The sequence below is a fragment of the Dermacentor albipictus genome, chromosome 5 (genome assembly GCF_038994185.2).
Source record: "Dermacentor albipictus isolate Rhodes 1998 colony chromosome 5, USDA_Dalb.pri_finalv2, whole genome shotgun sequence".
Classification (NCBI taxonomy): domain Eukaryota; kingdom Metazoa; phylum Arthropoda; class Arachnida; order Ixodida; family Ixodidae; genus Dermacentor; species Dermacentor albipictus.
In genome coordinates, this window is record NC_091825.1 from 73,050,684 (window position 1) to 73,063,338 (window position 12,655).

At 44.3% G+C, this 12,655-nt stretch overlaps 1 protein-coding gene across 2 annotated transcripts in view; it reads left to right on the forward strand.

Annotated features, from left to right (window-relative positions):
- The first annotated feature begins 9,260 nt into the window (after window positions 1-9,260).
- The window catches only part of LOC135899727 (glutamate receptor ionotropic, kainate 2-like), a 244,053-nt gene continuing 240,658 nt past the window's right edge, over window positions 9,261-12,655 (forward strand). The window contains exon 1 of one of the 2 annotated variants that reach the window (XM_070538452.1): window positions 9,261-10,112. Coding sequence is in view for 1 of the 2 variants with exons in the window: in XM_065429051.2 (XP_065285123.1) it covers window positions 10,007-10,112 (106 nt within the window). In the remaining variant the exon portion in view is untranslated. The remainder of the gene's footprint in view (window positions 10,113-12,655) is intronic. The other variant, XM_065429051.2, reaches the window with a different exon arrangement.

Consider the following 12,655-nt stretch of genomic DNA (forward strand, 5'->3'; position numbering starts at 1 on the left):
TTTGCTGCTGCTTCGTTGTGGTCTCTAACTAGAGCGGTGAGGCGGGTAGTTGCTACTACGTTTCGTGCCGAGCATTTTATTTTGGGGTGGGGGGCGCAGTCTGTGCTGCATCACTGAGGGTACAGTACACAAATCGGGACCGTGAGCGAGACGATCGGCGCTCTTCTGCTGGTGCGATTAGATTATTTGCTGCGTCCGAACGAAGCAACTTTGCGAGGTCACAGCGTAGTTTCAGCGATAAAGACGCGCACATCTTGGTCGTGCGACAGCGACGCGTAAACATTCATGAGGAGACTGAAGACTGCGTTTGCAAGTGCGTATGCTCTGGATAAGAAATTACAGCTTTGACGACACCAGCCCTTAATATATAGGCTCAGCCTTACAAACTGTATTTGAGGATGCACTTAGAAAGCAGATCAGTAGCTTAGTAAACCTCTGAATGAATTAGGCAAGGTACGTGGAAATTCGGGTTTGAGAACTTCCAACGTGATCTCGCCTCTATAAGTCTTCTTTATGGATTCACCATGCAAATTGTACGTTGATGCCATTGTACAGCAGAGGCTCGTCTAACAGCACGTCCCTGTTTGTTCAGAAATGTATCCGAACAGCTTCTTCCATTTCACCACTTTTTGTTGGGCTATTAAGGGCACCGAAATATTAGTGCAGAATTGCGCAAGTTGCTCTCGTATTGTCGCTCTGCTACTGCAGTTTTTCTAGAAGTGTTTAATTGCATGTTAATATTCCTGTGAGCACGAAAAATAATGATAATGGAATTGTAAGTGAAAGGGCGTTCTTTTTCTGGATGATATATTTTTGGAGTGGCCGTCATACCAGTAACATCAGAATCCTTGAAGAAATATCGACAGTCACTTAGGAATGCGAAAACTTAATCCCTTCCATCTACACCTGCAATTGTCACGTGACCATGATACGTTAGTTCATACATTGTACGTGTTCTTCACAATTCTACCTTAATCTCCCGTAATGCACCGTGCTATAGTTTGTACGAACCTTAATGCAATTTATTCCACCCTTATTCACATTATTTACCCATAATTGCTCATAATTAACGTTGTTGTATTTACTACCTTCTGTATCACTACTGACGTCATACAAGACGGTGATGACTTCACATTTTATTTATTTATTATACATACATTCAAGGCCTAGTAGGCACAACAGAAAGGAGTGGTGAAGATATGCAATAATTGCAATGCAACGCAAGAATAGAAAATCAAACCATAATATAATTTGAACGGCGACCTTGAATTAGTGGTGTCACAAATTGAGACTGTGGAGGCGGGAAGGCGGTTGCATTCAGTGGCTGTTCTTGGCAAAAAGGAAGAATGGCACATCAATTTTGTGTTGATGATCGATGCGAGACGAGAACTTGGTGTGGTGAAAAGATTTTCTTTACGAGAAGGGTTAAATTAGCATATTCTATGAAAAAGACAGAGACGAAAGTATTTGCGACGTAACCAAAGGTCAGGTTCACCTAGTGTTCTTTTCATGGACGTGACGCTAGACTGAAGTGAATAATTTGAGAGAATAAAACGGGCGGCGCGATTCTGAATGCTCTCTGAATGCTTTCAAGGGAAATGACAAGATTGGCCTGAGCAGGGTCCCGTATGGATTGCTGTTGCGGAGAACGCCACCTTTCCTACCTGAAAGGCCATGAAATGCTTTCGCATTAAAAATGCAGTACATACACACATTGCTCAATGCGTGGACGTGTACACGTTACTCAGATTTATGCATCAATACGTTCAACACCCTTCAGGCGTCGATTTAACACCCTTCTTCGAGCAAAGTCGCACCTTATGTGTGGTATACACCCTTGTGATAGGGTGCTTTGGCCGAAAAGGGTGCTAAAAGGGTGTGGGCGTGGGTGTAAATGACGAAAGCACCCCTATTAACACCCATAAGGGCGTAAAAATGTTTAGTGTGTAACCACTGTCCGGGGTTCTTCTTGCACCGAAGCATTTTCGCAGGATTTGCATGGAAGAAAGCAGTTACGTTAACTGAGTTTATTTATTTTTGCACATCACACGCAGCGAGCTCTATAATACTTTGCGTTTCAAGCGTTCACCCTCATGCAAATGGGAGATGAGCCGGGAAGGCTCGGCTGCGACACGGTGACGTGATGTCAAGCTTGGACGCGGCGGTGTTTTGTTCGGTTTGGGATCTGAAAATGCCTGGACATTTCTTCGCCTTGTTTACGGATTAAGTTGTCAACGCGCTTGCACAACAGAGTTTCACCAAATTTAGCTTTGCTGGACCACCCCCCTACGCAGCTCCCGAAAGACGTTAAGCGCCCAGCTGCATTGATGGTAGTTGCTCGAGCTGACATTGGAATTTCTATGCCAAGTCTAATCCTTCAGAACATAGGCACTCATATTCATGTCATTCTTTAACGCGAAACTGCCATCAAGCGAGCCGAGCTATAAGATTGCCTGAGAGGAATAGATGTGCACTCAACTACCTTTTATTTCTATAAGTGTCATAAGCTAGCGCATTTTCGCTGTTCTTTAGGTTTTTATGACAGTGAATCTGTAGGTGTGACAAGATGATTATTCACTTTAAACAGCTCAAAAAAACACACGGAAAAAGAAGAGCACACGACCAGAGCTGACTGCCAAAAACATGTTTATTCAGGACGACCCCAATATATGCTATTCACAACGTGCTGAAAGAGAGAAAGAAAGAAAGGGAAGGCGAGTCATCATCAACAAATCCTTGCTGCGCACGCATCACAAGCGTAAAACTATACAAGTGTAAAGGTAAAAACAACAATATGGACGCCACAAACCTAACAATTAACTTCTGAGGAAGTTTCTTATCCCAAATAGCTATAGAAGGAACGCTCACGCAAGTGGCCCCCAAGTGACACATTCAAAAGGCCTCAAATATTTCCTTGCCATGTGATACCTGTACCATTTCAACACACGCGTGTCTTCTATGCGGGGTCAACAGCCAGACTTTGCACAATCAACAGCCAGACAACTACCAGTCTTATTCTTGGCGCTGTGCGCATGCTAACGCAAACGTTCATTAAGATAGCGTCCCGTTTGTTCTGTGTAAGTGCAACCCAACCGCAAGAGATGGGAATAGAATCGACTACAACAGCTTTGGAATATACAGGCATGGAAGCACGTCGCTTACTAGACAGTCCGGGCGATTGTCGACTCTCGTTAACTTTCTTGCACTACCTTACCAAATTGTTAGGTGCGGTAAACAGCGCGTTAGTACCGGCTCGGCCCGCGGCGTGATTGCACCCATGGAAAGGTACAGGGCAGAGGAAGTGGCGAACGTGCTCTCTAAGGTAATACGGCAGAGAAATGAGTGTTATCTCTCTTTTCAAGGGCGACACTTTCGTCGCCCTTTTCTACGGGTTCGGAGGTATTTTTCATCTGTCACGTTTCGAATGCCCAGGTCCACACTGCCATCAATACGCTGTGCTCCAGAGATCATGTAAATCGTAGCGCAAGAAATAATTTTTTTGTACCGTATTATAAGTTCAAAACTCGGACCACACATCCTGCACCCTGTCCGGATGCTTGACGTTCACGAGTGCCTGATCTACCCCATCCGTCTGTTCCGTTTGACTAGAGGTAGTGCGCTACATGTGTTCTTAATTCGCTTGATCAAATTTTGACGCTGCATCAGAGTAGCAAGTGCTACAGTTACGTTTCGCTAAAAAGTGGAAAAAGCTTCTCTCATCTACTAAGCCATGAGAAAGTGGCAATTGATGTTATCAGACATATATAAAAGAAACTGCAGCAGGCAATTTCAATCAGTTGGAAATGGCACTTCTTAAGAAGACCCGGGCACCTTCGGAACAGCAAAATCATCGATTTGGAACCATGGACAGGTCCTAATTCATTCATTCATTATTTATTTATTTACAACATATCCATAAATAAAGAGACATGTGCATTGTCTTAGTAGAACATCTTCTTGGGCGAGTTGGTTCATAACTGAGAAGGAAAAGAGGAAAGCGAAAAAAACAGGACAAGACGAGTACACAGGACTAGCGCTTAGTTCCACCTGAGGTTTAATGCAGAAACGTGAAATTTGTGTTTGCAGCACGAGACAGGCATGGCGTATCACACTAAGATTAACGCAACCAGATATCAAAGGCACTCGGAACTGGTTGCGTTAATCTGAGTATGAAACTCCATGCCTGTCTCGTGCTGCACATATAAATTTCACGTTTCTGCAATCAGCCTCGGCTGGAAGTAAGCGCCAGTCCTGTGTACTCGTCTTGTCCGGTTTCTTTCGCGCTCCTGTTTTTCCTTCTCTGCCCATTGAGCAAACCACGTGTTTTAGCGCACCATTTTCCAAACACTCAGAAATGTTCTCGTGCATGAACAGACACCGGGGGTGTCTTCAGTGTAATTTCTTTCATACCGATATCAATTTGAGTTAAGGTGTGAGATAGCGGACAGCGTTTGAAATGAAAGTTGGAAAACACGCACGCTCGGAAGATGCAAGTAACAGAGAAGGAGTTTATTACGTAGGTGGCGTAAGGTCTTCCAGCCAATCATGCTATCTGCAAAATAAAAAGTGAAGCCATCCTTTCAGAAATCATGATCGAGTAAGAGCCAAGCATGCAAGCTCAGTAATGCAAGTAGTTTTACAAGTGCTGTATCGAATTTACAAGACGGAGGTGTCATAAATAAATGAGAGTGTGAAAAGAAATCACCAAGGCAATAGAGAAATGGACACGCGCTGTTTTGAACAACTTTTCACTAACACTATAGTATATTTCAAATATGTGTCCGGCCCTTCACCCAACCGCGATACGTATCAGCTTCCGCCATCATCAGCGGCTCTAAGCCAATCAACAACCGAAAGAACCAGTGCAGTCAAGCCTCACATCTCAATCGAAGATTATCGGGAAAAGGAGCACTTTGTGGCTGAAGACATCGGCGCCTACGGCAAGCCCAGCCAACGGCAGTACTTTGCCATGTATACTCGGAAGTCATGAGGCAACGCTAAACAAGTCATCAAAAAAGCCAAGCGACATGGCCGTGTTTCTTTGCTGGGCAACTGGACGTTGCCAATACACGGAAGATGGTTCTTGCCGTGTGAACTGAAACACAGGGACGTCTGTTAGCGTAGCAGTGTAGTATAACCCAGAATATTTCGCGCTCTGTTCTTCGCCACCGAGCATTTATTTGATACCGTTTCATACCCGCCTAACCAAGCAAACTTCAAGCTTTATTCCCAGAGCCACAAATGTGTCAACGGAACCACGTTGCCACATATTTGATTAGGGTGTTGGTCTGAAGGCTTCGTTTAAAACAAAACTGAACTTTGACAATATCAAAACCGTGAAATAAATGCATTTCCTGGGGCACGAAAAAGATATTTTACTCTCATGCAGGGTTCTAGTCAAAGATGATACGCAGCAAAGCGTTAAGTAGGTCATGGTGGTGAAAAATAGGCATATTTTGAACTCACCCATAGACTGGAATAATAACGTTGACCTCGAAAGCAGCTATCACATAGGAGTTTAGTTGTTCAAAATCTGAGAACAGAACACGCATCTATCGTTATGTACCTATAAAAGTAGAACAATGAACACAAAGTGCGCATGTTCATAAAACGGCAGTTTAAGTGCGTTGAAGCCGGAAAACCGCTAACTTAAGGCACGAAATCGTAATTTGTTCTATTCCACTTCATAAACTGGATGGTTGAAAATCGGGATTCAGATGCCATTAATAACGCGGTTTTTTTATTGTTATCACACATAAAACACCTCATTTGTAAGAAACGCGACTGCGGCGAATAATGGCGTGTAGGTATCGCATGTTTTGTTGAAGCGGTCACCTTTATCTCTCTCTTCTTTTTTTTTATGCCCGCTTGACGTTAAGTGCGAAACCATGTCGAGTGGCAAGCATTTCCCGGAGGTCTCGCTATATACGTCTGCTACTGCGAACGAAAAGAAAGCTTTATAACGTGTGGAATCGACAGGGGGCTCGAAATCACAAGTGCTCACCAATGTTATTTTGTTTAACGTTCCAAGTCGGAAAAGAGCCAATCAGTGAAGGATATTTACTGCTTTAACACTGCTGTCAGCCACCCCTTACATCCTCTCTGAACACGTCGGCTGCCGTTCTTGGGAAAAATCTTTCCGACTGCGTAGTTCGGGTTAAAATAGGGCTTAAAGGATCTTTCGTAAAGCCGCTACACTGCTTACTGCCATGGGGCGAACAATTCCTATGATAATGCGTTGGCATTCTTAGACCATTTCACGTACTTTCCTGGAAATATGTGATTAAGTTCCTATCTGTCTGTCTATCTACGTTTGAATTTATGTGCGTTTGTGTGTAACCGTTTTACCGCCTGTCTGAGTCACAGGGAAGTCAGTGGTAGAATGGATAGCGCATCGGGCTGCTGTACTGAGCTAACAGGTTTCAAAACCAATTATCAAACTAACTTGGGTCACTGATTATGTGCCAATGTGTGCATACGCATCGCTCTTCAGCGAAACTCTTTCACGCCGGCATGGATCGTGGTACATGCCGAACTGAGTACGTACCACGGTTAGAAAAAAACACTTTAACGCCGAGTTAGAGTCCTGAGTATGTGCCTGTCAGTCTGTGCTGGTATGAATCACTTTGATTCCAAAGTGGGTCGCTGCTTATGTTCCAGAAGGCACATTCCTAGTGCATTCTGTCAGTCATGCTTAGCTCGTTTTGACGGCGGCCATGCGTTGTGTCGCCGTATTGATTCATTGCTAAATGCACCATCGTCAACAGTCACCGCGACATGGGTCCTGCCGCCTTTGTATTAAGTATTCTTTACTCCTGAGCTGAAGAACTTTGTGAGCGAAGCTTTAATCATTGTGCATGGTATTACCAGATCCCGTTCTTCAGAAAATATTTCGCCAATATGTCGGCGACTGTACCTTGTATACGTCAATCCAAAAGTTTATGGCTACTGCGTTTCCCATATATATGAAGTTCCAATATGAAAAGCCTGATATTCACCCGTCGGAGAACGGAGAAGGCCCGTGAGGATACGCTTTGGTGAAATATAGAAACGGTGCCCCGACTATATCGTTGTACAATAGCACTTTCTCTCTTAATAATGCTTGCTTATTGCGGAAAACGTTTGTGCCACGCCAATTATTCAGCACACTTAGACTGTGAATAGACGTCTAATACCAGTGCCACCTCGTCAGCAGCACGAAATGTGAGAATCCCTGTTGAAACACGGAAGAAGGAAGATCAAATAGATATCAACTAGCAATATTCGAAAAGGTACATTTTTCAAGGCCAATCAAATACGAATATTTGAGAATAATGATGGCTCAGTATGAATCAAAAATATGAAACGTTTTCTCATTCCTAAACGAAATAAAAACCTTCATACACCACAGAAGTTTGTTTTAGCTTGGGTAAAAAACTAGGCTTATTTAGATTGTTTCAAACACAGATGTATTGCCGTGAGGTGAAACAAAGAAACATCATGTCACCAGGTGCACGTATAGTATGTTGTGTTCCATGAAGGAGAGGAGTGTGGTTAACCTAAGAACCTACGACCTACGGAGAGGAGTGTGGTTAACCTATAGGTTAACCTATTATTAAGAGGCACGCAAATATGGCTGTACTGGATAAATAACGAATTGCTCCGTCAAAATCAAGAGTAAAAATTTCAGTGTAGGTTACTCAAAAGCTAAGCGTCCATAGTGTACGAGTGGAAGTTATTAAGCTGCAGTTATATGTCCAGGGCATCTGTATACAAATTACTGGTGGCGCAGCCCAACAACCTCTGCGATCGTGTACACAAATCTTCAAAACAAGCGTCATTGATCATTCTCTCTCGACACTCTAATACGTTCAGTCAATCGCTCCATTCAAGGAGAAACGAATAAGTAAAAATTATAATTGCTATATATTAAATCGAATATGAATTCAATAACAACAACTATTCGCTTCGCATTAGAAGGTTCATGTGCCCCCTTAAAACCAGGAGGGAATTAACTTGGTCAATGGTCGTATCCTTAGCATTCCTATGTGATTTTTCTTTAGACTGCAATCTCATTAATGTGATATCAATTGATTATATTTTTCTTAGCCTTACGAGAATTGAGTATTTGATCCCTGATCTACTTCATAAAATCATTAGAGTGTTAGGCGTATAACGATGTTTATTGTAGAACGTACGTGAACTCTTAGCATGGGTGCATATATGCGCCTTTGCTGGTGGAGCTTTATTTTTCTTTACGCTTTCTTTTTCTTCGCACGCAGCTTGATTACGTGTGTATGACATGCGTATGCGTACTTCTCAATGGTGTATTGGAATTGCCAGTTTCAATGCAGCTTATCTTGCTATCGGCGTGCAGTAATTAAACAAGAACAGCAACAACCACGGAAGTCATGGGCCTCACATTTAGACACAACAAGATAGGCACCTAGATTGGAGAAAAAACACGCGGGGCTGATATTATAAATGACATTGGGAAGAATATTCGAAGTCCGGCAGGCCATTTGGTGTGTAGAATAGATAAACAGCAGTCTATAATAAACAGAAGTCCTCGCGAGCATTCAATGAAGAAGCACACTCCTTATGACAATAATGCAAAAACAACCGATAAAAGTTCTACCCGCATCAGTGTAGTGAAACAAGCGAAAGGAAATTAAAAATTACTTCAACCGATATGTGCATCTGTAAAGTTCCCAATCATCTTCTTCAGCAGATGTCTTCTGATGTTTTGAGCTTATTAAGGGATTCTGCGTACTAACTTCAATTTGGGAAAAGTAACACGTATTACCAGAATCAGCTACACCCGCTACCGTAGGTCACTGGCTATAGCGTTGCGCGGCTGAGCAAAAAGTACCAGGTTCGATCCCCCAGCAACGGCAGCATAGCGACGGCGAGGAATGCAAAATCATTCGTTACCTTAAAAAATTTCTGGCCCACGTTCCGTAACCCCAAGTGGTAAAAAAATGTCCAGGAGTCCCGTACTATGTGGCATGCCTCATAATCTGATCAAAGTTTTGGCAGGTAGTACCTGCAAATTTAATTACCCGCGATCAGCCGCGTCTTCAACGCCGGGCTCAGTGCCCCAATCCAAGTGCCGGATTCGTCTGGTTCGAGGCGCTGCTCCTTTCTGCCGCCAGCCGGAGCCAGCGTCCGCGCCCCGGGTCCGCACCCTTCCCTCCCGCTCTCGCGCCGAGCTTTTCGGGCAGCGTTTCGGCGAAACACCGAGACGCGGCGACCAGTTGTCTTGCGAGTCGCGCACAGCGCTGCGCACGCCTCGTCGGCGAACAAAAAAGCAAACACAGAAATAGAAGGCCGGGTGCTCGCGTTTCACTCGACGCATTATTGCTTCGCTCAGCAGTGCTTCTCGTCTCGCTCGCCCCGTCTCTTCGTACTCGCGCGCGGACGTCGCCTGCACCGTGTGTCCGCGCAAGAAATGCTGTCATCGCTTTCTCTCGCCGCTCAAGAGGTCGCACCGCTTTCGAAGGGCGCGTCGAATTCGCTCTCGACGCGAATCGCTGCTGGCACCTCGTCGCAAGTCCGCCGAAATTCGCCCGACCCGTGAACAGTCGGTGCTCTTCCGCGTGCGTGAGTCGTCGCCGTTAATTTTCAGGTTCTCACCGACGCTTGTTTTTTCTCAGCTGTGACTGACGGCGAGAAACCTGTGGGTGATCACTCGCAACGCGTCCAAATGGGCTGTCACCTCTCCGGTAACATGTGATCGACTTCACTGTGTGCCAGCTTTTTTCTCGTATCGCAATGTGTACTCGTTGACGAAGAGGAATTGTTGCTCTCGCGCACGAAATGACCCCATTCGATCTCGAGGAAACAAACCTGCTCCTTCGCACTCGGGATGTGACTGTGTCGACGGATAACGCTCGAAAGGAGCTCCGATGTTCAGTGCTCGTCAGTCGGCTTCGCCAATCGCGTGCGCTGGAATAGCGAATCGGGAGTTCCATTGTCCGCTCCACAGCGTGTGTCGAAGTGTGATGCAGCGCTTGCTGGGTGTGTCATGAGGATGCCTTCCCAACGGATTCCCACGGCCACCGGCTCCCTAGCCCTTTTGCTAGCCTGTGTGACTTTCGTCCGCGCAGGAGAATTGCCAACTGTTCACATAGGTGAGTTGCTATATCCTCTTGTCTTTCAGTTGCTCGTACTGCTCCCATAGAGCCTTCTGAGTAACTTTTTTCTTGTTCTTACGACTCATCGTAGGGCTCGGTGCAATGAAGCCAGAACTGTCATGTGCGCTACGTGGCTCATTCACAGGATAATGGAAAGGGAAATACGAGAGAACTCGACAATATCCTATGGCATACTCAAAGAAAACTGTTGAAGAACAGCAAAAAAGAAAGGACAGCGCTCTGTCTTGTGCTCGACCTGTGTTGCGTTGTTCCTGTTTTTTACTCTAAAGATGAACCAACCAGCTGCAAAAAAAAAAAAAAGATAGACACCCGTTGCCTCGAACACTCGCTCGTAACCTGCGTCTACAGGTTGGCCTGATGATTAATTGTGCGGTATAGCGTTTACTGCCGCGGTTTCGAGAATAACTGGAGTGGTGAAAGCAGCCACCTTGCGTGCGTGCAGACGAAGTTGCGCAACACTTTTGCGACCCGACAGAAACACCTTGCAGTGGGATCTTGATTGTTTCGTTTTCAGATATCACCTCAAAGTCTCGTTACAGCGCTGCCTTCGCTGCGAAATTTCTCAGAATGCGCATAACTTTTATGCTGTCGTGTATAAAAGTGACCACCATGGCTCCACGTGTTGCCACATTTTATTACAGGTCCTGTGTCGTCATGCAGCTCTTTTGCGGCGCAATGACTGCTCTATCGCGCAGTACGCGGTTCAGTTTAACAGCTGGCCACATGCCGGAGGATAAACGAGAAAGTGTGCAATCATATATATATATATATATATATATATATATATATATATATATATATATATATAAAACGAGCGTTATCGCTGCTATAAAGAATTCGTGTTTAACAGCGGATACGATATTCACGTCGCTAGACGCAGGAGCAGTAGAAGCCGAGTTGTGTCCTTTTGTTGCAACTCGGCTATATTTCAGTTGAGCGGGTCAGTATAAAATTTCAAGAGCACAACACCACTCGCACGGTCTCTGGGCAAAACACTTCGCTTGTCACGTTACAGTCCTAGTGCTATTGCTCAATGCGAATTTGTTTTCGTTTTTTTAATAAATTAAATTCTCAAGGTCTGTCTTGAGCGCAAGTGCTAAACACACAGATGCGACCAGATGATTTCCGCGCAGCGAAATTTCGAAGAAAAGCAGAACTGACAGATTGTGTTGCCGTGTGGCAGGATCCACGTCTCGGAAAAGTCCATGTCCACAGGCAGTATTTCTGTTTCACGTTTTCTTTTTTTTTTTTTGATGGGGAAGGGTGTACCAAATAAAAAGAAAATTTAGCAATGTTTCGACGATGTTTTAACGCATTGTTTTGAATCGTTCTTGTATTATGTCAGTCGATTCGTAACGGTGTCACACGGACACTTTTCATCGTGATCGAGCCTTATCCGAATCAAGTTTCCTCATTGCGATTGACTCCTTTGTGGAAGCTACCGAATGGTGCCAGTGGCTCAAGAATAGTACAATGCCGAACGGCACTGAACTTGACCGCTTGACCAGCGCAGTCCAAACGTTCTACCAAAAATTGAAAAAAAAGAAAGAAAGTATAAATGGTCGGCAAGGTTGCAAGCATAGGAAGGGAAGAACGCTGGCGCAAGGTCTGTGAATTCTGAGGACATTTCGAGGAAACTGAATACAGTTTTCACTGCCAGAAAATCCTTCTCGTCTTTCAGTAGCGCTTTGAGTTATGCTATCATGATGTGTCGCATTTCTGGCGTGTATTGAAGTGCACAACAATGAACTAAACGGGTGGCTTCATTTTCGACGTGATCTTGAAACATTGCCGTTTTTCCTATTAGTACAGAGAGGACGATGAACCATTCTGCAGACAGACCAGTGCCTATTGTTTTATTAGAGGCTTAAACGTTTTTACAAACGAAGATGACAATTTAGGAGGCCTTCGAAGCCGGACAACTTGACGAAGGGGTAATTCTGTCTTTTAAGTGCGGTCATTCTACACTAGCATTAGTATGGATGGCAATCACGTTATACCTTCATTTTTCGTGTACCTTAGCTTATGTTGCACTTTCATCCGGAATGTTCACTGGAAAAAATGTGCTTAAAGGTTATTCTGCTGTTTTTGTTTTCCTTTGTATCCCCCCCCCCCACTTCCCTCTTCGTGATACCGAGGTCATAGTGTCATTCGTCTAACAAAAAATAAAAAAAGTAATCATTAAAGGAAATGCATTAGCGCATATCGAATCCCCAAAAACGTCCAGATATTTTTATTCGGACATATTAGTTTCTCAAAATACTGGTGTTTAATCCTTTTAGTAAAACTAGACACCGATACTTTTTTATGTTTATCTACGCTAATGCCAGGCGAACAAGTTGTCTTCAGCAGTAATTACTGTAGTAATTATATAGTGACGAAACTCGATAGGGAAGTTGAACGAAACGCAGAAAATTCACCAGCTAACCAAGCGCTGTCGTTAACCTAATGCAGATCGTCGTGGCGGTTTGGGTGACTTCGCTCATTAAAGCATTGGTGGTTAACGACATCTTGCTAGA